Source organism: Lagenorhynchus albirostris, chromosome 17 (genome assembly GCF_949774975.1).
Source record: "Lagenorhynchus albirostris chromosome 17, mLagAlb1.1, whole genome shotgun sequence".
NCBI lineage: Eukaryota > Metazoa > Chordata > Mammalia > Artiodactyla > Delphinidae > Lagenorhynchus > Lagenorhynchus albirostris.
Genome location: NC_083111.1, coordinates 10,359,572 through 10,383,345, shown reverse-complemented (window position 1 = coordinate 10,383,345; position 23,774 = coordinate 10,359,572). Strand labels below are relative to the sequence as shown.

General features: G+C 39.2%; 1 protein-coding gene across 2 annotated transcripts in view; it reads left to right on the top strand.

The window, feature by feature from the left end:
- The window catches only part of LOC132508227 (cytochrome P450 7B1), a 183,488-nt gene that overhangs the window by 146,367 nt on the left and 13,347 nt on the right, over nucleotides 1-23,774 (top strand). For both annotated transcript variants that reach the window (XM_060128227.1, XM_060128228.1), the window contains exons 2-4: nucleotides 8,688-8,824; nucleotides 17,771-18,358; nucleotides 18,830-19,036. In XM_060128227.1, the coding sequence (XP_059984210.1) occupies nucleotides 8,688-8,824; nucleotides 17,771-18,358; nucleotides 18,830-19,036 (932 nt within the window). The remainder of the gene's footprint in view (nucleotides 1-8,687; nucleotides 8,825-17,770; nucleotides 18,359-18,829; nucleotides 19,037-23,774) is intronic.

The window sequence follows — 23,774 nt, the reverse complement described above, 5'->3', positions numbered from 1 at the left end:
AATAGCATCTTCTTTAAATTTCCACACAATACACTGAGAAGGGCACACTTCGGTGAGATTCTTTCCAAAAATGTTAACAACCTCAGTCTAATCATGCGAAAACATCAGACAACCCAGGTTGAGAGACATCCTACAAAATCAATGACAAATAATCTTCAAAAGCAGTATGTTTTTGTCATGCAGGTCAGATGACCAGAGGGCCAAACCCCTATAATTTCCAAACCCCAAAATAATGACCATTAACATCTTAAAGCATACTAGAGTCTTTGCATTTCTATTCCCATATTTTCTTTAAGGAAAATAATATTATTCTGTTGTGCCTGTGGTTACTTAACTGCTTTATTCACTTAAAGGTGTCCTGTGAACAAATTTCTCTGAGAAATAAGTATTGGTGGACTCTGAGGTGAGTGTCTCTGTCTGTGGATGAGGACTCAGGGCGGAGACCTTCACATCGTGTCATTGCCGCTCACCCTTCTTCACAAGGTGGAGCCGTGGACGCCACCAGCTCAGCCCACCAGGGACTTTGTAGTCAGGGAGTCGCTCCATACAATTTAGCTCTTCCCCTTCTTGAGCTGCAGGCATCCAGGGCACTTCTGTGATTTGCTCTAAAAAGTGCCTCCCTTGCTGGAATTGAGGGTGAGAAATTTCTTGAGCAGGTTTTCACATTCAGTGGACAAGTAGAAGGAAGTATGGTGGATTCCACTCAGTACCTGTTCCTCCTGTTCCTTCAAGCTCTGTCCATCACAAGGCAGGGATCAGTGACCAGTGTATTTATAGGATGACTCAGGCTCCCCACATCCTCTGTGAGGCCATCTTACTTCTGGCCTTGACGGCACAAGGGGGTGGGGGGCAGGCACACAGGGTACCCCACTTACTGCCAAAGGTGGATTCGTGGCTGAAGCCAAGATCTGCAACCTTGACGTTCAGGTCAGCACCCAGGGTGGATTTTCTGGCTGCAATACTGTACCGTGGACATTCTTTGCCAGAATTTGCCTGGAGCCTCTTTCTCTTTCATGCTGCCATGATCCACCAGGTAACGGAACATCTCACCTTCGCCAGCATACTCCACGACAAGATAGAGCGTTTCCTCCGTCTCCGTCACTTCATATAATTTCGTCGTGTTGGGGTGACCCAAGGCCTTCATTACCTTGACTTTGTGGGATCGTCTCTGGAGCCCCGAGGAGTTCTGCTGGCTCTTGTTAATGACCTTCACGGCCACCTCTTTCCCAGTCAGGATGTGCCGGGGCCACCTCACCTTGGTGAAGGTATACTTGTCGGTGGTCATTGCCCACGTGGGTCTCATCCTTCTCCTTGGCAGGCAAGAGGCCTTGCAGCAGATTGCCTTTTACTGCATAGACAAAGTGCCCCAAGGTCAGCTTAAAATTGAGAAAAGCTGGTGAAAAACTTGATCCAAATCACCTCAAAAGAAAATCACCTCCAAAGCCCACCTGAAAAACTGATCTTTATAATAGAACCAAAGCACAGGGCCAGACAAAAATGAAGATAAACAAACAACAGATATTAACAAACAGACTTTCTGAAGTGAGAAAAATGAATAAAGAAAAAAATGGGAAAAACAGTATAAAGAAAAAAGACAAATGAGAAAAAGAAATTTTAAAAAAATGAGAAAAATCAAAAAGAGTAAAGGAAAAGTGAAAAAAAATAATAGCAAACAAAATAGTCAAAAACCCTGCAATGCCAAGGAAGAAACTAACTTTGGTCAAAGTCCCTCAGGTCACTGAAAACCAGCTTCCTGAGCTAAAAGATACAAAAAAAACTTAGTCCAGGCAGGGTCTTAAATAGGTGCTTGGAATTCCATTACAATGGCTCCTTATGAGGTCATAGCGAGAAATGGACCTAACTGGTTGAGGACCATCCACAGTAGATGTTCTCACTTTTTGGTGTCTAGAACTCTTCACTCCTAAAAAAAAAAAGAAAAAGTTGCAGATTGTACAAGTTTGCATACTGACCAATCCTAAAATCTAGAATTGCCTGTCTTTTGTAAAAATCTCTTTAACTTTTTTAAAAAAATGGAAACTGATATATGTTTCCTGCTTAAAATTCATTATATATATGCTTTCTTTTTTACAGCAGTTTAAGGTTTACAAAAAAAATGAGAGGAAATTGCAGAGTTCCCCAAACCTCCTCCTGACCCTCCCAACAACATAGTTTTCCATCTTCTTAACATCTTGCATCAGTGTGTACATTTGTTACAATTGACTCAACATTAATTCATTACTATTCACTAGAGTCATAAAGTTTACATTGGGGTTCACTTTTTGTGTTGTACGTTATGTGGGTTTTGACAAATGTATAATGACATGTATCCACCATTACAGTGACATATAGAATAGTTTTACTGCCCTAAAGATCCTGTGTTCAGCCTGTTCATTCTGCTTTCCTTCTCCCCTAACAACTTGCAGCTACTGATCTTTTAACAATCCCCATAGTTTTACTGTTTCCAGTTCATATGATTGTAATCATAATGTATGTAGCCTTTTCAGATTGGCTCCTTTCACTTAGCAATATGTAGTTAAGGTTCCTCCAAGTCTTGTTAGGACATGATAGCTATTTCATTTTATAGCTAAATAATATTCCACTACGTGGACTTATATAGAAGTTTGCTTATTCATTCACCAGTTTAAAGACATCTTGGGACTTCCCTGGTGGCACAGTGGTTAAGAATCCACCTGCCACTGCAGGGGACTCCAGTTCGATCCCTGGTCCGGGAAGATTCCACATGCCAAGGAGCAACTAAGCCCGTACACCATAACTACCGAGCCCACATGCTGCAACTACTGAGCCCACGCACCGCAACTACTGAGCCCGCGTGCCGCAACTACTGAAGCAAGGCACCTAGAGCCCATGCTCCGCAGCAAGAGAAGCCACTGCAATGAGAAGCCCCTGCACCATGGCGAAGAGTAGCCCCCGCTCGCCAGAACTAGAGAAAGCCTGTGTGCAGCAACGAAGACCCAGCACAGCCATAAATAAAGTTTTAAAAATTGGATTATTAAAAAAAAAGGACATCTTTATTGCTCTCAAGTTTTGGCAGTTATGAAAAATTTGCTGAAAACATTTGCATGCAGGTTTTTTGTGTAGACACAGAATTTCAACTCACTTGGGTAAATACCAAGTACCATAATTGCCGGGTTGTATGGTATTATGTTTAGTTTTACAAGAAACAGTCAACCGTCTTCCCAAGTGGCTGTACCATTTTACATTCCCACCAACAAGGAGAGTTCCTGTGGCTCCACATCCATGTCTGGATTTGGGGCTGTCCATGTTTTGAGTTTAGCCATCTCATTGTTTTCATTTGCAGTTCCCTGATATCATCCAATGTGGAGCATTTCATATGCTTATTTTCCATCTGCATACCTTCCTTGATAAGATGTCTGTTCAAACCTTTTGCCCATTTAAAATTTTTTTTCTTATTGTTGAGTTTTCAGGGTTCTTTGTACATGTGGGATACTGGTCCTTTATTAGAAGTGTGTTTTGCAAAGATTGTTCTTCCAGCCTGCAGCTTGGGTTTTCATTCTCCTTTTAATACCCAAAGGGTTCTTTGCAAAGCAGGAGGAGGAGCTGGTGCTCTCTGGCTCACAACCTTCCCACTGTGTTTGCCTCCTGCACATGCACTTGACCCTTTCCCCCCACCCAGTAGAGTCCCTCAGCCCGACGCTGCCCTAACTCCTCAACTTTTTCACCTGCCATTGACACAAGTTTATGTGGTGTGTCCAACAGACTCATAATGAATGTTTGCAGATGAAAAAGGCCATGTGGCTCCCAGGCCAGCAAACAACTTCCTAGAGTTGAAGATTGGTCACACCTGTTCCTGGAAGCAGCCTACCCTGCCATGCCGTGCATCCTGCCATGGTCCTTCCCAGAGTCCCAGCTTAGCATGATGTGGCCTGACTAGTTTTTCCCTATCCTTCCACTTCCTTTCTTTCTCTTTCTCCTTAATGCCCACCCCCCAAATTCCTGTTTGCATCTTATGCAGAGACATTTCATTAACTCTTGGACCAGGTCATGTCCAGAGAACCTCATCATAAGCAGACACACACCTGGTGAAGCTGTTCTGAATAATGATCATTCTTTCCTTGAGAAAGTCAGCTCTTTGCAGAGACTTCGGGCCTGTTCACCTGAAGTTATTGAGTCTTTGTATATCTGGGCGTTTAACAACTTCATTTAGCCAGTGATTGGAATGATAGGGAAGTCCATGCTTCAACCCTGAGCAGCTCCATGAAAGGTATAGATAAGCAGGGAGGGTTGACAAACCAAAGAGTCCAGGCTGAGCAAAACCACTTCCAGGCACTGCTTGCAATATACAAATAACAAGAAAACTAACCCGGCTCTGTGTACCAGCTACTTTCAAATACTCTATCTCAGCCTGATTGGTAAATCTCTAAATTGAATATTATTATTCTCATTCAGGGGAAGAAACTGAGCATCTATCTACACATAGCTAGCATTGGGATTTAAAATTTCCCAGGACCAAAAAAAAAAAAATTTCCCAGGACAAGTCAGAGGTGCAGAAATGTAACTTTAATTCTTTATAACTGAACTCAAATTTCCAAGCCCCTATTTCTGCTGATGGCAGAAAACACTGAATATTTGCACTGAGAAGTTGCTCAGTCACTTCTTGTTTAAAACTGGGTCTCTTTTATACAAAGATTAAATGAGATTTGGGATTCTCTCTTCCCCTTCCTTTCTGTTGATCTGGTGAGTCCTGTTGTACAGATGTTCATGCTGTTCATCTTTGCTTCCTGGGGGTGCCTCCTGGCTAGGGTTTGGGGAGTGGTCCTCCCCCTTTGTATCCCTTACTGAAGTGCTCCAGTTGGCTGTCACTCACCTGGGTTCCAGAGAGAGCAGAGCATGTGTGTCTATTGCTGCACCTGGGCGCTTGCTGAGGCTGCTAGGACGCCAAGGCTCAGACACTCCTCCATACACTCCTCCTTAGGGACCTTCCATCCACAGCCCTGCGGTGAGGCTCCCTCTCACCAGTATCCTGAAGAGCATGTGGATTCTTAACTCTCCAGAGTTGTGGGAACATTTCTAGGCATCCCGGTGCCCCCACTGGAGCCAAAACATAGTGGAGGAATAGAGGATGTTTCAAGAATACAGTTCTAAGAGACACGACAAGGCGAATGACATTTCCAGTCAAGTAGCTTCCAGAGTAAGTCAAGGAAGCATAAAACAGAGCAGCTTCAAAAGTGCCTTGCTGGGGCTTCCCTGGTGGCGCAGTGGTTGAGAGTCCGCCTGCCGATGCAGGGGACACGGGTTCGTGCCCCAGTCCGGGAAGATCCCACATGCCGCGTCCGTGAGCCACGGCCGCTGAGCCTGCGCGTCTGGAGCCTGTGCTCCGCAACGGGAGAGGCCACAACAGTGAGAGGCCCGCGTACCAAAAAAAAAAAAAAAAAAACACGTGCCTCGCTCAACAGCAAAGTTTGTTCCAAAGGTCAGTGTTATCTTCGGTTACTGCAACGCCCTTCAGTTGTGTAGTTTCTGAAATTTTAACCACCCACACAAAGAAAATCTTTATTAATTAGGAAAAATAAAAAAATTATTAAGGTAACATTGCAGATATTAGGTGACCTGATACGAATATATTAAGTCTTTATCAATTTTTAATCAACACGTAATTTTATTTTTCCTGGATTGCTGTGCCTGTATCAAGGTTGCTCCCTACTTGCTTAGGAGGTTATTTCAATAACTGGGATTCCTAGCCTAGAATGATCATGGGAAAAATGGAAAAGAAATTACTTTGACAAGTATAGATTGCTTTGGAAAGTGTTGGCCTTTAAATGTCTAGGGGAACAGTGTGTGACAGGTCAGATCTTCTACCTGTTTATTAAACGAAAGGTGTAGCAGAAAGACAAACTTCATATGTCGTTGGAACCCAAGTATTCTGTGTTGGTCCACTCTTAAATTTTATGTGCTTCTTTTTCACCAAAGGAAAATGTCTAAAATGTCTTTTATATTTTATAGCTATCTTATGTATTTAGATTCTTCTCCACTTTTTGCTTCCAGACAAGTTTGGACCGTACTTGACACGTTGTATAAACTTTAAGATGTGTCCTACAACTTGTAAGGAAGACCTTGCGAGCAGTGATGCAGTGGTCTATGCATAGAACATGGGTTTAATCATTGAGAACCTTTGTAAGCTTTAATTTGTGTAATTTACAGGATATGTCCTTGTGGTCTGTTAAATAGTGAAGAGGATATTTGAGGAAGTGTATATTGTTTGAGTAGGAAAAAGAGGGATAGGGACCATTGATTTGGGCGGAGTTTTTTAGTTACCCTCCATTGTTTCATGACCTGCTCCTCTTAAGCTTTGGAACTGGAGCACCACCAATAAGTGTTAAGCATCCTATCCCTTCACTCAGCAGTGAGCAGTCAGTATTTCATTTTCAAAGTCACAGAGCATGAGAGAGACAAATAGCAGTATTTGTGCTGTGCCAGGTGTCAGCAGGCCTTTCTGGTTCATTATGGTGATGTCTTTCCTCCCTAAATAATTTTTACAAATACACTGATGAAGACAGATTTCTGTTATTTGTCTTCGATGGGTCGTAAGTTGAACTAGTACTATATTTTTTCCTGAAAATATGCACAGTTGTGACATGGTGTTTAATAGTTTGAGGCTTATTTCTGCCAGAATGAGCACAGCTGAAAGGAATGATGACCCTTTCATCTTTGTAACAATAAAATGGTTTCCTAATGTGTTTCCCTCACTTTGAATGTTAAGTTCATATTCCCCTGGATTTCTGAGCTCCATCTTTTACCCCCTCGGAAACCCCGTGAAGAATACAACTTTGGACCGCGTGACAGAGCACAGAGGATGAAATGAGTTGCATTAAATAATGATATGACAAAAAGCCTTTCAAAATCTTTGTCACAATGCAACATTCAAGTAACATTAAACAAAACAGTATAAGTAGGCCACGGAAGAGAGTTCGTATCTTGAAAGGAAATTTTGTGAACTAGATCACTTGCAGATTTTGGAAGAGTCATTGGTGAAGAGCCTTCATGCTATGGCTGGGGATCTACTCTTCAGTCACATGTGCAGTCTTTTCTCGTTTATCAATCTTTGGACCTAAAATTAACTGTTGCAGCGTTTTCTTGGTACACTTGTATATTTCTCAAAAAAGCAAGTCTTCGTTGCTCAAGTTACATTCAAGAAAATCATGGGGAGTGGGGTGAAGAATAAGATGCACATTTCTATGCAATGTTTCCTGTCTTCCTATTCTAAGTATATGTATTTAAACAACAGCATATATTTTGTAAATTAGTATAAAGATAAACTGTCCTCTAAAAACAGAAAACAAAGTTTTGATACTGATTTCCTTTATTTCTAGCACACCTTGGAGTTATTTTGTTTCAGTTTATTTTTCCCCTGAAAAATCTGATATTTCTTTTTTTTTTCTTTTAACTTTAATTCTACCATGTTGGGTTGTGGGAAAATAGAAGCTTCTGATAGGGTTAATCTAGCTACATAGAATTCCATGCTGAGTATGAACATAATCTTGATCTTTGATTAGATCTGAGCTTGTAATATCTTGTGATTAATCAAAATGGGTTGTACTGTGTGTAGTATAAGTCATCTTCACAGATGGGATAGAGTATCATCAGAGTTCTCTTGAATATTTGTTTTAATCCCTTCTAGGATAAAATGGCTTTGGATCTTTTTTTAAACTTTAAATCAGATTGAGTTCACCAAATAAATGACTTGGAAGAAATATTTTATTTTATTTTTTGGCTGTGTTGGGTCTTCGTTGCTGCACTCAGGCTTTTTCTAGCTGTGGCGAGCGGGGGCTACTCTTGGTTGTGGTGCACGGGCTTCTCATTGCGGTGGCTTCTCTTGTTGCGGAGCACGGGCTCTAGAGCACAGGCTCAGTAGTTGTGGTACACAGGCTTAGCTGCTCTGTGGCATGTGGGATCTTCCCGGACCGGGGCTCGAACCCATGTCCCCTACATTGGAAGGCGGATTCTTAACCACCGCGCCACCGGGGAAGTCCCAAGGAAGAAATTTTGAAGTCCGGTTTTGCTAGGATTATAGGTCAAAAAAGAAGAAACTTGGTTTTTAATTCACAGTATTTCAGTGTTTCACTGAACACACTTCGTATGTTAAAAAGAGTTATCTTGTAAAATTTAACAAATATTCCTATTTATTTGTAGTTTGAATAAAAATCTTCATAAAAGAATATAACAAAACACCCTTCATGGAAATAATGTTGAAGTTCTTGTTCTCAACAGCATAAAAGATTTTTCAAGATTAATAATCTCCCCTCTTCTAATTATGTAATTCCAGTCTAGTTGAAATCTGACAGCAAAGAGCTTTACTTTGGCAACTAAACTACCTGACATCTAACCCCCAGAGCACAGCAAGAGTGCTCAAACACAAAATGTTTACTGAATGTGTCTGTCATTTCAGCCAACCATTTGGGCCTCACAAGACACAATTTCTCACAAAAGTTGCTCACCAAAAATTGTAAATTGAACTGTCTGCCCCAGAGCCACACACCCTGGAGGGGCTCAATAAATACATGTTGATGATTATATATGAATCATTGAATAAAAGAACTGAAGAAAAACTGTACAATTCATCCAGTCTACTTCTAGACTGGATTAATGACCCACAGGTATTAAAATAAGAATGATTTAATTTCTCTCTCTCTTTTTTTTTTTTTCTATAGGAGACCTGGTGAACCTCCATTGATAAAAGGCTGGCTTCCTTACTTTGGAGAAGCCCTGAAATTACAAAAAGATCCCCTAGGTTTCATGACTACTCTTCAAAAGCAGTATGGTGACGTTTTCACTCTTTTCCTTGGGGGTAAGTGGCACTTAAGTTGGGGGTAAGTGGCACAATAAGTTCCTTACTTGTATCATAATTTCTCACTTGTTCTTTAATGTTGTTATATTTTTCTCTAGGCAAAATATGGAATATTTGTACATTATTGTTTTATTTGTAGGCTACTACAAAAGAAAACTATGTTTTTGAGTACAGTAATCCTCACATTAAAAAACAAATTATAGAATTCTCTTGAGGGTCCCTAGGGAACCCCACTCTCCTGGTATCACCTGTCGTTTGGTTTGGTTTAGCTTACCTTTAAGAATTGTTTCTTGAAAAGCTAGAATACGTTAATGGACTTGATTTTGTAGAGCAGTTTTAGGTGTACAGAAAACTGATCAGACAGTACAGACAGTTCCCATATATCTCCTCTTTCCCCTGATCATAATTCCCCCTGTTATGAACATCTTATATTAGTGTGGCACATTTGTTGCAACTGATGAGCCAGAATGGATACAACATTAAAAGTCTGTGGTTTTGGCTTCCCTGGTGGCGCAGTGGTTGAGAGTCCGCCTGCCGATGCAGGGGACACGGGTTCATGCCCCGGTCTGGGAAGATCCCACATGCCGCAGAGCGGCTGGGCCCGTGAGCCATGGCCGCTGAGCCTGCGCGTCCGGAGCCTGTGCTCCGCAACGGGAGAGGCCACAACAGTGAGAGGCCCGCGTACAGCAAAAAAAAAAAAAAAAAAATCTGTGGTTTAGGGGCTTCCCTGGTGGGGCAGTGGTTAAGAATCCTCCTGCCAATGCAGGGGACACGGGTTCGAGCCCTGGTCCAGGAAGATCCCACATGCAACTAAGATCCCACGAGCAACTAAGCCCGTGCACCACAACTACTGAGCCTGCGCTCTAGAGCCCGAGAGACACAACTACTGAGCCCACATGCCACAACTACTGAAGCCCGCGTGCCTAGAGCCCATGCTCTGCAACAAGAGAAGCCACTGCAGTGAGAAGCCCGTGCACCGCAACAGAGCAGCCCCCGCTCGCCGCAACTAGAGAAATCCCGCTCGCAGCAACAAAGACCCAACGCAGCCAAAAATAAATAAATAAAACAAACAAATATATTTTTAAAAAAAGTCTGTGGTTTACACTAGAGCCCACTCTTTGCGTTGTCCAGTTCCTTGGGTTTTAACCAATGCAACATGTCAGGTATCTTCCATTACAGTATCACACAGAATAGTTTCACTGGTCTAAAAAATCCCCTGTGTTCCACATATTCATTCCTCTTCCCCTCCCCCTGAGCCCCTAACAGCCATGGATCTAGAATATATTTTTAATTTAAAAGTATTTGTTATGGTTCAGTGCACAGAGAGCAGTGTGGGTCTAGGAATGTTCCACAGCTTTCATTAGCACAGAGGTAAATAAAGTAATAATCCTGCTGGTGAAAACAAATATATCTGTTATGGTTCTAACTTCAATAAAATGTTTACAAAACAAGGAAAAAGCACACAGCAGCATCACTACGTAACCCAACATCACTGGGAGCTGAGAAGCTGGAATGTGCTCAGCTCATCCTCCTTGAAGGCCCATGCTCTCCAGCTGTAGCAGCTATATCTCTGGCCACCTAACAAACCTCTCCCAAATGTCATGCCTCAAAACAACAGCTGGTCTGGCCCGGGTCACCTGTGTGGCTTGAGTCATCTGGCTGATTGACTGGGGCTTAAATGGCCCAAGATGGCCTCATCACATGCCTGGCTGGGCCTCCTTCTCCACATGATGTTTCGTCCTCAAGAAGATGTCCTTATGTGGCAGCTAGTATTTCAAGAGGGTGAGAGGAAAATCTGTAAGGCCTCCTGAGGCCTTGGCTCACATGTTACAGAACCTCACTTCCAGACTTAGTACAAGCAAGTCACGGGCCAACCCAGGTTCAAGGCTAGGAAAATAGATTTCCACTTCTTCCTGGGCAGAGTGGCAGAGTCACATTGCAAAGGAGCCCATGTAGAAAGAGAGAAGAAGTTTATCGTGGCCATGTTTGCATACAGTCTTCCACGTCAGCTTATCACCTGGGCTAGGCATTCCTTTTCTTCACTTGTCTCTGCCCTGTCCCAGAAGGCTAATCTCTACACAGTAGATCATCTCCACGCCTTTGCCCTCTGACTTCTGGTTGGGTGTGCAGGTGGAGGGCAGGAAAGCTGTGTTCTAGCTCTCCACCTCTTACTGGTCTCTGTAACACAGTTCACTTTCCTTCCCAAGAAAATTGAAGACATCAGGTATGCTCTCACTCAAATCCCCACGTATCTATCAAATGTTTCACAGTTATCCTTACCACCTCTGCTCCAGTTTCAGAGAATGTTCAAGACAATCCATTTACCTGTCCCCGTGACGCTTACTGTCTCCTCTGGGCTGGCATTACATTATTTCTTCCTCCCATATATGTATCTTCATTATTTTCTCTCTTGGGTCCTTACCCTAAGCTTCTAACCATGCTTAATCTTTCCTGTATTTTCCTTCTAGTTAACTTTTCACTTCTGTTTTTTCTCTTTTGCATCTAGATTTTTAAAGAGAGTTACCTACCTTTGCTGCCCCCGGTTGTTTAGCTCCCAGAGACCTCCTAGCTGTAACCAGCTTTCTGCCTTGCTGAGGTCATTAATGGGCCATCGCCTGCCTGGACCTCTCTAGCTGGTGGACAAAGCTGATCCCTCATTCCTTCTCAGAACACTCTGTTCCTTCACTGTCTGACACTGTACCTCCTGGGTCTTCCACCGATGCTGAGCATTCCTTATCTGAGTCCTATTTACACGTGCCTCTTTCTTTGCTCAACCCCCTTTATCTTTCTCTAACAGTCCTTGGAATTTTATGTTCTATTCCTAAAGAATTTAGATAATTTCTTCGTACTGTAATTATGTTGCCAAGTATCTGAAGCAACCTTTTGTACATAGAGCAACTTCACTTTTGTGCTACCATTTCCATGTCATTGGGAGGAAAAAAAATGATCCAACTGGATGAAATGGTCAGTTTCTCACATGAATAGGTAGTATTTGTTTCATTGCATCTTACTCCCTTGGCTGGCAACTGGCAAGTCTCTTCCAACAGTAATTATGTGCACTCTGATTTCAGAAGAATTGAAATGGGAAAAAAATCACGTGTCTTAGAAACAGAGACATTGTAGTGTATGTGGTGATCCTCATGAGGCTCTTCAGGGTCAAGGCTCCTCCTACCTCTCCAGCCCTGTCTCTTGCTACTATAGTGCACCATGAACACACCAAATTGTTGGAATTTCCTCCTCATATACCATGTCCTTTTGTGCTGCTTTTTTCTGTTGTGGTTCTTTCTGCCAGAATGCTGTTCTTCTGTTTCTCAGTCATCCTTGAAAGATGACTGACATGGACGCATCTTTTGAGGCCATCGTCATGTATCGCTTCCTCCCCAAGTCCTTCACTGACCATTTCCCTCCCCATGGTGTGTTTGATGCCTCTTCTCCAGGCTCCAATTACTCCTAGTATAACTTCTGTCATGGCATTTAATAAATTGTGAGTGTATTGCTAATTCACTTGTCTATTTCCCTTCATTATTTTCTAACTTCTTCACTGCCAACATTTAGTTCAGAGCTCAGCACTGATTGATTCACAACAAATATTTGATAAGGAAATTCCCAGTACCTTAGAGCTGATGAAATACTTACTATAATACAAATCAAGGCCATAGCTGGGGCTTCTATTCTAAGTGAGCTTTTGGCTTCATAATACAAAACTGTATTCTTCACTTAAAAAAGTCACTCTTGGGGGGAAATAAATTAGGAGTTTGGGATTAATATATATACACTACTATATATAAAATAGATAATCAACAAGGACCTACTGTATAGTACAGGGAACTCTACTAATTATTCTGTAATAACCTATGTGGGAAAAGAATCTAAAGAAGAATGGGATGACCCAGCAATCCCACTACTGGGCATATACCCTGAGAAAACCATAATTCAAAAAGAGACATGTACCACAATGTTCATTGCAGCTCTATTTACAATAGCCAGGACATGGAAGCAAGCTAAGTGTACATCGACAGATGAATGGATAAAGAAGATGTGGCACATATATACAATGGAATATTACTCAGCCATAAAAAGAAGCGAAATTGAGTTATTTGTAGTAAGGTGGATGGATCTAGAGTCTGTCATACAAAGTGAAGTAAGTCAGAAAGAGAAAAACAAATACCGTATGCTAACACATATGTATGGAATCTAAAAAAAAAAAAGGTTCTGAAAAACCTAGGGGCAGGACAAGAGTAAAGACACAGACGTAGAGAATGGACTTGGGGACACGGGGAGGGGGAAGTGTAAGCTGGGACGAAGTGAGAGAGTGGCCTGGACTTATAGATAGTACCAAACGTAAAATAGATAGCTAGTGGGAAGCAGCTGCATAGCACAGGGAGATCAGCTCGGTGCTTTGTGACCACCTAGAGGGGTGGGATGGGGGGGGGTGGGAGGGAGACGCAAGAGGGAGGAGATATGGGGATATATGTATATGTATAGCTGATTCACTTTGTTATAAAGCAGAAACTAACACACCATTGTAAAGCAATTATACTCCAATAAAGATGTTAAAGAAGAAAAAAGAAAACAAACAGAAAACCAGTTTCACTTGTTATCTTCATCTTAGATACTGAGAAGCTTGCTGAATTTCTCATGTCTAAATAATTTGGCCATGGCTATCTTTTTAAACTCAACAGTAGACAGCCATAGTTGAATACGAACTGCTACTTCCCTTTAGCTTCTTCCTAGAGTTTGAATAAATTCCTGTCAAAAATCCTTATTATGTATGTGGTTCTAATGATCAGTTTGCAAAATAGCTCATTTGGAAAATGTGAATGAGGAACAGCGTCTCCCACCGTTGTCCCATGATGTGAGTTCAGTGCGTGTATGTTTCTTGCGTGATGAGCAAATGATTGTCATCCCCAAAAGTCTCAAGGGACGTGGATGTCATCTTAATAAAGAAATTAAAAGGTACATCTTTTCATGAGAAACCACGTAAATTCATGACCTGTCGCAGAAAATAGTTCTCTAATTGGTTTTGTGTGGTGGTGCAGCGGAATCGTTTTCCCTAGATGTCACCCCAGCGAAGCACCACTGTACATCACTGTCAACAGCTAGCGAAATCTCGCTGATAAGAGGGGGAGGATAACGTGGTCATCCTCATAAAATAAAAAGTTGGTTCACAGTCCACTCTTCCGATGAATATTTTCAGCTTGACATTTAAAAAACGTCTATTGAAGAGCCAGCTAAACATGGAGATCAAAAGGTTATAGTTATGGAAAATTTCTTTAAAATTCCAATTTATCTCATATTTCTTGACTGGGCATTTCTATTTCAAATAGTCAAATAGTTGTTCTGAATTCTCTTGGATGTGTTTCTGCACCAAATATCTGAAATGAAAGCATCAAAATTCAGGTTATAATGACCCAGATGTCAAACTTCTTGTGTATAAGACATCAAAGTGAATGATGTGTTTTTTTTTTTTAACATTTAGTGACATACTTGGCATCACGTAGCTTCACCTTCCTAAAAGAAGTAATTTTGAAGGAAGTGAAAAGGCTGTTGAGTTAGTAAACCATCGTATGTAGGTTATTCAGGAATGCTGGGGTTAATATCTTAAGGCCCAGCCAGCTCCTAAAAAAGGAAGACAATGAAATTATTGGTAAAGAATACATTAAAAATTTTGACCCCATTTCAAATTTACTGCTCAAAAGGATGGTTTTATATATACGTATACTTTTTTGCAAAAGTGAACCTCGTTTTCATATTTATATTTTAGACGAATGCAAACTCTGAAATTCTTTAAATCAATGTATCACATCAGCTGCTGATAGCTTTCTTCTCCCTTCTGAAAACACAGCAAAGGATATTGTTTCTATCTTGTGATCTTTGTGAACTAGGCAACTTGCCTGTTGACACGTGGCATTCATTTACATAAAACCACACTGGAACAAAAGTTATTTTTGCTCAAGAATCCATGGCTTTTAGAATAACTTTTCAAATTTCCTTTGTTAAGAAATTTAAATTCATTTTATGAATGTATATGTGTTTTCCTAACTGTCTTATTAAAGATTACAAAGAAACTCTGGTTTTGCGTCTCACGTTAGCAGATGGTGGACAGATGGTTTAAATTAATATTAATTTTGGAAAACTTAGCTTAAATTGTTTATACTGAAGATTAAAAGTTGGAAAGCCAGCTAGCATCTCCAGTGTTATTAGTACTTCCAAACCCACTCAAAAAGTAAAATCCAGAAAATCAAAAGGTCTTACTCAGCAATCCACATCTTATTCAGATAAGACAGTCGGTAAAGCGTAATGCCTTGATGTTGAAGAAAATCAAAATAAGAATGAGAAAAAGAAAATACAGATCCCGGAGTGTAAAGAGTCTTGAAAAGAGTGAGAATTTTATCTACAAATTGCTTTAAACTCATCAGTAATGATTTTTTAAAAGAACCTGTATGCAACAAACTGTTTATTAAAAAAATATTAAAATTGGTTGCTAACCAGACACAGTTTTCTACATTTAGCTTTTACTGTTTTTTATTTGAAATTAACCTCATAGTTTCTTCCCATATCCTTACCCCTAAGGTGAGATAGAGAAAGAGAGAGAGAGGGAATATGTGTGTAGTTTTGATGAATTCAGGATAAAAACTGTGAAGTCCATGAAACCTCTACTTCAGTAGGCCAATAGCCGGTGGCTTCTGTTGCCATGGCTGAATAGTTTTGCCTTTCCACTTAGATTTTGATGAATATAGAAAATGGGTAAGAAAAAAATTCAAAATATTCTCTAGAAATTATGTTTTACAGACTGAGCCTTTTATATATTCTCTGAATTTTACTGACTAATTTAAAATAACTCTGTAAAGACATTTATAAGCAAAATCCTTTTGTTTAGTGAAAGGAGAAAAGTATGAATCACCACCTGTGAAAATGCACAGCCTTGCCTAAAATTATATCTTTTGCAAAGTAAGAGAATTCACTCTTTTTTCAATTATTTGTCAGGCAGATGCTGGCAGTTTTATTTAATTAAGCTGCCATGGTAAAGCAGGTGTCATAAAATATGCCCAAATCCAATTGATTCCTTTTTCTTTCTTCTCCGGGGGGGAAAAGAAAATCCAGTTTACTTTGTAGATACAGCTTTAGGGTCTGACCAGAATGAGTAGTCTCTTCTAGCTTTACCCTCACTCCTAGATTGGCCCACCTTATTAAAGAAATTAAGGGGAAATAGAGTGGGTACAATTCAAGTCATACGATTTATTTTTAGAAAAAGAATTATAGCACATCTATTCATGTACACTAAAAACTTAAACTCTGTTTTAAAATTGTAAAACAAAAAAACATGTATCCTGTTTCTAGGATTAGGTTGAAAATTATTCAAAACTTTATCCTAAATCTGGTACCAAATTGAATTTAATTTCTGTGATGCTGTTTGAGTTACTATAAATAACAAGCGAGAAGTTGTTCATCTAAGAAAGCTTCACGCACACACACACACACACACACACACAGGAATGATGAGGTGAAGAGCTAAGTATAGATGATTCGACAAACTTTCATGTCTAATTATTTACTGTTTTCTAGAAGACAAATAAGTGTTAAAGTTGTAGGATCGTCGAAATTTCATGTGTGTTCTTGGAAAGGGAAGACTTATTAATGCTAGCATCGAATACTGCCTACATATTATCTCTAATTAGCAGGAGTCTTAAAGCAGCCCTCCAGTGAGAAGGAGTCAGCACCGGCTAAGGAAAAGAACAGTGCGTGGGGACTGTCTTCTTGTCTAGGCTCTGCCACTAAAAATGGTGGCATGATCTTGACTCGTAACTTCTCCTGACTTTCTTTAGCTGATAAATGCTGGAGAGGCTGCAACTAGGAATCTCCAAGATCCGCGCCAGTTTGGAGAGACAGACCACAGTATGACTCTGTTCCTCAATGTGCCTTCTTATAAAATCACTTGAGGGACTTGTAGGTCCCACCTTCAACCCTTCTGAATCAGAATCAGGAAGGAATCTGTATTTTTAACCAGTACCCTAAGTCTGGACTGATATATGAAAATGCCAAATGTCACCTCCTCAAAGAACCCTTGTTGATAACTCCAGGCAGACCGAAGCATATTTCACTTCCTGTTGCCCTTACATTGTGTTCCCACCTCTGCTCTATTACTGTCCATAACAATACAATGGTTCATTTACATCTTTATCTCAAAAGGAAAGAGATCCCACCAAGTATCTGGATGTCAATAAATGTTGAATGCATGCATGAATGAATGGATGAAAGCGTGATTGGATGGGTTCTAGTTTTGAAATCCTCTTTCGGTCACAAATCAATATGAGAGTTGGGACGTGTTACTAAATCTCCCTGAGCTACTATTTTCTCATCGATAAAATGAAAACCTTGGTGTTTGTGATTTGTTGTTAGTGTTAAATTAGATGTTCATTTGTGAGTACCTGCTTCGTACCACATCTTCATTTATTTGAGTTAAAATTATTGTACCCAATCAAAGCTAAGATAACACCAAGTATGAAAAAGCTCTTTATGCAGTGTAAGTGATCAGTAAAGGAGTAGCATCTTACCAATTTGAGTTGCTTGTTTGTTTTCTGATTGTATTATTGGGGAAAAATATAAGAAGTGTTTAAGTAATGAATTTTGAGACTATTTAAAAGATAATTTAAATATCTTGGTAGTTTGTTAAAATAAAAATTTGAAGAATAAACTATCTTTTTGAAAGTCTTTAAGAATTTCAGAACATTTAACTTCAAGCTTCTAGCGTTTTCCCACAATCTTCCATTTTAAAAGGAAACATGTAGTGGAATTTTGAATCAAATAGATTTTTATTGTACTTTACATCTTTTGAGATGTGAGTTATTAAGGTCTTTCTAATTTTGATTAAGATATTCTCAAATTTCAGATATCTTGTTTTGTTTTACTACCACATGAATTCATATTCTCATTTATTTCTTTTAGGAAATTACATAACGTTTATCCTGGACCCTTTCCAGTACCAGTCAGTGGTAAAAAATCAAAAATTAAGCTTTCAAATGTTTACTAGTAAATTCTTAATGAGAGTATTTTCTGTCAAAAAGATGATGACATATCATGACCTGAACGACAAGATTCATACTAGCTATCAACTTTTGCGAGGGAAGCATTTGGACACACTGATGGAAAACACAATGCAGACTCTAAAACAAGTTTTTGAACCACAGCTCTTAAAAACCACAAGTTGGGACACGGAATATTTGTTGACATTCTGCAGCTCAGTGATATTTGAGGTGACATTTACAGCCATACATGGAAATGTTCTCGCTGGCGATAGGAAAACATTCATGACTGAGTTAATAGATGATTTTTTTAAATTTGATGGCAAATTCACACATTTAGCATCAGGCATACCCATTGAGCTTCTAGGAAACATCAAGTCTATTCGAACGAAACTTATAAAACAGTTGACAACAGAAAACTTAGCCAAGTTACAAGGATGGTCAGAAGTTGTTCAAATGAGGCAAGATATCCTGGAGAAATACTATACGCCCAAGGACACTGAAATAGGAGGTAAGAAACTTCTGAATGATGCCTTGTCTAAAATAAAATAATTTACAGTAGACCTTTGAAATAAAAAGACAAAATGGTGACCTTGAGAATTTTTATGCTCTTTCTAATTGGCTAATGATAAAATGTTTTACTCTGAAACAACCCTTTGTGATAATTGATTTTTTTTTTTTTTTTTTTTTTTTTTGCTGAGATGGTAATGCAAGATACTTAACAGGGATAATGAGAAAGAGTATAACTAAGCTGCATTTACTCCTCTTATCTCATCCCCCCTCCCCTCCCCCACCACACACACATTACATTTTAAACTATTCTCATTAAGCAGAAAATTAGACTTCAGAAGCCTATTGGTCCTCATTAGCATGCACTGATCCTTGGCTGGGTCTGTGTCCTAACATCTTTTAATTAGCACACTGCAAATCTAATCAGTGTAATAAACGCTATTAATCTTCCTTTTCACTTATTTTCTCCCAGCACATCATTTAGGCTTGCTCTGGGCCTCTGTGTCAAACACTGTTCCAACTATGTTCTGGACGATGTATTACCTTCTACGGCACCCAGAAGCTATGGCAGTGCTGCGTGACGAAATTGACCATTTGCTGCAGTCAACAGGTCAAAAGAAAGGGCCTGGATTTTCCATCCACCTCACCAGAGAACAATTGGACAGCCTGGTCTACCTTGGTAATTTATTTTTATCTGTTATGAAGAAAAGAAGGTACCTCTCTGCAAAGTCAGTTTATCACTCAAAGCTGTTTACCAAGAGGTGGAGGACACAGCTGCCTAATTGACATAATAACACCCATTTACATCAATTATAAATTATGTAGTTTATAGCTGTAGATACTCTCATTGCATGTAAACATTAAGGCCTAGGTAATTAACTATGTAAGGTATGCAAAAGGCTAAACCAAAGCTTTGCAATTATTTGAAAAAAAAAGGTTTATGCCTATTAAGTCACTAGACTCTGAGCATCTGTTAGTGTGTTAATGCTTTCCAAACGATGCTGGGCTATCTTAACAAGAAAGGTATTCGGGATTAAAAAAGAAAGTATTTCAGACAGACAACTTGTGTGCAAAACACACTTATTCTTCCCTCAAATTGTGTCTATATTTTCAGGCAGAGATTAAGATGTATTATACAGTTTGCAGCGTATGATTCGCAAAAATGTAGTAAGAGTGATTTCCACTGGAAGTTCATGATTTAAACACACTTGGGGAAGAAAAAAAAAAAGGAGGGAAGAAAGGGAGGGAGTGAGGGAGGGAAAAGAAAAAGCCACAGCTACAAATTACTTCATGTGAAATGTCAATATTTTATAAAATAGTCACTGGTTCATGAGATATGCATGGTCACTATTTCAAATACGTTTGAGGTCAGAAGTGACTAAGTTACTTTTCTTTTTCAATGTAGGCCTGTGTGCCTGTAACAGTGCGCTTTTGATAACAGTGGATTCGCCTTTTCTGGTTTTGATAAGACGACTCTCATTATGTGAATGAATTTTAATTCCCAAAGTTAAATTCCAGTCCAACAAGTTATTCTCTGCTTTGTCTGTGTTGACGTTTCATCCTGTGGTTTCTTTTACTATACACTATTCCAGGGCCCTTTGGACAAATGCAGGAGCAAGTCTTTATATATCTCTGTTGCTCCCCTCATTTGACAATGTAGGCAAGTATCTTAGCCCATGTTGGCCTCAATTTTCTCCCTTTTAAATATGTTCCAGGTTCTTTGATGGGAACTTCTGGGAGCAAAGGCCCTACAGGTCTTGATCAGTGTTGACCACCAGCTGACATGAAGAAGAATGGCCCCAAGTGTTCCGGAGGTTGTTCCCACTGGTTAGGATAAGACCCATCAAAGGCAGTAGCAGGAAGCTTGCCTTGTAGTGACAGTTGGCTAGCTTGTTCAGTCGTGCCGTTTTTAGCATACGTTATCAAAGTAATTTTATTTATTTTATTGTATAATTGCTTTACAGTGTTGTGTTAGTTTCCGCTGTAGAACAAAGTGCATTATCAAAGTAATTTTATATTTGCTTGGAGAAGGAAAATAATCCCAGCATTATTAAAATACAAATATTATTTTATTTTGCTTTTCAGAATGACTGGGGACCAAATGCACAAACTTTGCATAAAGTTCTGGGTAGTTGCTTTCACGTAGACACGCAGTATTTTCTGGGTAGAAGATTTATGGTTCCTGTGAATATCAAGGTTTCATCTCCCATTTATTCAAGTAATTTCAATTGCATTTTATGAGTCAGATACTGTATACAGGGACGTAAAGCAAATAAACTTTAAGGAATATGTGTTTGTATTCAGAACACAGTTATAAACTCTTAAAATTTAGTTGAAATTCATCAACTCTCTTTTTACTCTTAACTCCTCACTATTGAAAGAAAAGACCATTTTAAAATTGTGGTATTAAAGCAGACACGTTTAAATTTATTCAAGCTGAAGAAATGGCAGGTTCCAGAGCCGTAATCCGGGTCCATTTAAGTCCATCACTAGAGTAGAGATTTTCATCCAGGAGCCCTCAGACATTTACAGCTCACTTATCATCAACAAATGACCATCACCAATCCCAAGTGCCTGGAGATACACCTGAGTACAGGAAGCACCTTCAGCAATCTAGAAGGTAGACCCCGTTCATCACAACCTCGGGTACCAGCAGAGGCCAGTGTTGTTCATTACGAGAATTGAATCTTCTAGATAATAGGGTCCACTTTTTTTCTTTCTCCAGATAGACAGTTTGAAGCAATGTCTATCAGATTGCATCTTCAATGCAGATTGAAGCAAATTTTTATATGAATCAGACTCACAACAGATAACCTCTGCATCTAGTCATAGCTCTATCGTATTTCTATCAAAAGGGTATGAACTATATGAGGAAAGGCAAGATTTACAGAATTAAATGTGTACAGTGCACTGCATGGGATGAGTGTATGTGCATCTCATCTCCTTAAAGAAAGAGTTCTATGTATTCTAAGTACAATTTCTTTAAAGAAAGATATCTTGAATTTTTATTATTATAAGAAAAAAGTTCACAAGGATGAAAGGAATGCTGCATTTTTTTTTAAACCAGGAAGGAGAATTTTGATATTGGTAGAGCAAACAAAGGGAAAGGAGTTTTTTTTACAGAGATTTTGCATGTCCTCGCGCATCGATAATAAAGCGAAGTTGGAAAGGAAAGTTAGAATGCTGTAGAAACCAGTATGTTATTCCTAAACAAAAATGATTTCTCTTGGTTAGAGTGATCCTTGAAGACAGAGCCCGAGGGGGCATAGGCTTATCGTGATGTGATCATCGTGCACATATTATTGACACTCGTGGCCCAATCCTACAGGCCTCGCGTGTGTCAGGTTTACTCTGACATCAGTATTCACACAACATCGGCAAAACTTAAAACGTGTAGCATCAAGAGGGCTTTTAAATATCAAGCCTGTTAACGCAATTCAAAGCAGTCATCCGTTGCAAGAGGCTGTGACGGATTTATGCTTTTTTCCATCTTTCTTTACAACCATTCTACCCGTTTCTTTTAGATAAAGAAAAACACGACTATATTGTTTTAGATATGGAACTTGTTATAAAGATTCTGCGTACCAGGTCCTCACTAAAATGCAATATCAGTGTTTAGTAAAGGTCTCTACAATTAGATATAAATTTAGAATAAGACAGTATATACAGTGAGGTTCAGAGAACTGTTACTTGGGGCCTAAATTTCCATAGGAAAAGTTGCTGATAGAATGAAAGTTTGAGAAACTAAAAGAAAAGTAAGAATGTTTTTGTTTTCCCGGAAAGAAGAACCTGGGGTAGAGGTAGGACTTAGAACTACAGGTTTCCAATACAGGAAAAAGAAAAGTAGAAAAGTTGATTCAGAGAGAATATAAGAGAAAAAGATAATGTGAGAAGAGAAAGTTCTCAAAATTGAAGTTTTGATAAATGGATAACAAATAAGCTCATTGAGTACTACTTCTTACTTCAAGATTTACCTGAAAAATGTATTTAAATAACTTAAAAAGTATGGGTTCAGTAAATGTTGTCTATTGTTATCACCAAGATGATGTTTAACCTCAGTGGCATCCCTATGACGTTTATGTTGTTTTCTTTATTTTCAATTACTTACGAACCAAGCTGGTATTATCATTAGACATAGTTCATGTTAAATATATTCATGACTTCAATATTTCAAAGCAATTTTATGGACTTTTATTGTTTCATATGATCTTCTTTAAGATACTGGGGGACTGGGGGAACTATTATTTTGTCATTTTTACAGATGAGAAAATTCTCAGGGTGCTAAATAACTTGGCTAATAAGGTCATGGAGGTAAAGGAGAGAAGCAGGATTTTAACTTGGGTTTTCTGGCCACACTCACGCTTTTCCCCTCAAACCTATCTGATACCAGAATTTTTTGAGTCTTTTTTCATTGTCCAAACAGAGAGGGGAGAGGAGTTCTTTGTATCTTGATTCATCAATGCCAGCTGTGATATGCACATGATTAGATCAGAAAATGTGGGCTAGATGGTATAGTGTTAACTGTATTCTTAATTTCAGGATGAGACATTATGATAATATTCATAATTATTATTTTACTATGTATCAGGCTTTTATTAGCTTATTTAATGATCAAGTACTAGCTTATATGTATATATATTTATGTAAGTACAAGTATAGCTTATCTAATCCTCAAGTATTATTATCTTCATTTAATTGTTGCGTAACAAGGTGCAGAAAGATTAGTTAACCAACCCAAATCATACAACTAGATAGTGGCAGAGCCGGAAATTGATGCTGGCTCTACCTAACTTCAGCGCTAACGTATAAATGTTGTCAACTCAGGGGAAAATGCCCTAGAAATGTACCAGAGACCTTGCCCATTATATTTTACAAGGATATATATCACGAATTCTCAAATGCAGTTGGGTTTGAGGGTGAGGTTCGGGCTAGAGGTTCACATCAGAATTTTGAGGGTTTTTTTAAATAAACTTTTTATTTAGAATAGTTTTACAGAAAAGTTACAAAGAGAGTTCCAGTATATCCCCCCTCACACACACACACACACAGTTTGCCTTACTATTAACATCTTAGTGTGATGTATTTGTCACAACTGCGGGTGTTATTTTGAAAAAGCTCATTCAATATTATAAAATAATTGTGTATTTGAACAATTAAAAGTGTCTATAATTTAGACAGCAGTAGTAAAGTTTAACAAAATCCTCTCTTCCAGTGGGGATATACAGGAGGTAAAATTCTACTTCATGTTAGAAATTTCTAACTGGGGGAGGAGAGAGAGGTATCTCCCACAAAGCGTACACCAGAAATCAGGTAGTGAGATTTTTATATGTAACATAAGGAGACATTGGTTAAAAAGTGAAAAATACTAATTTGGATGTTTGTCACATTTTCAGCTCAGCACAAAACAAAGAGGGCTA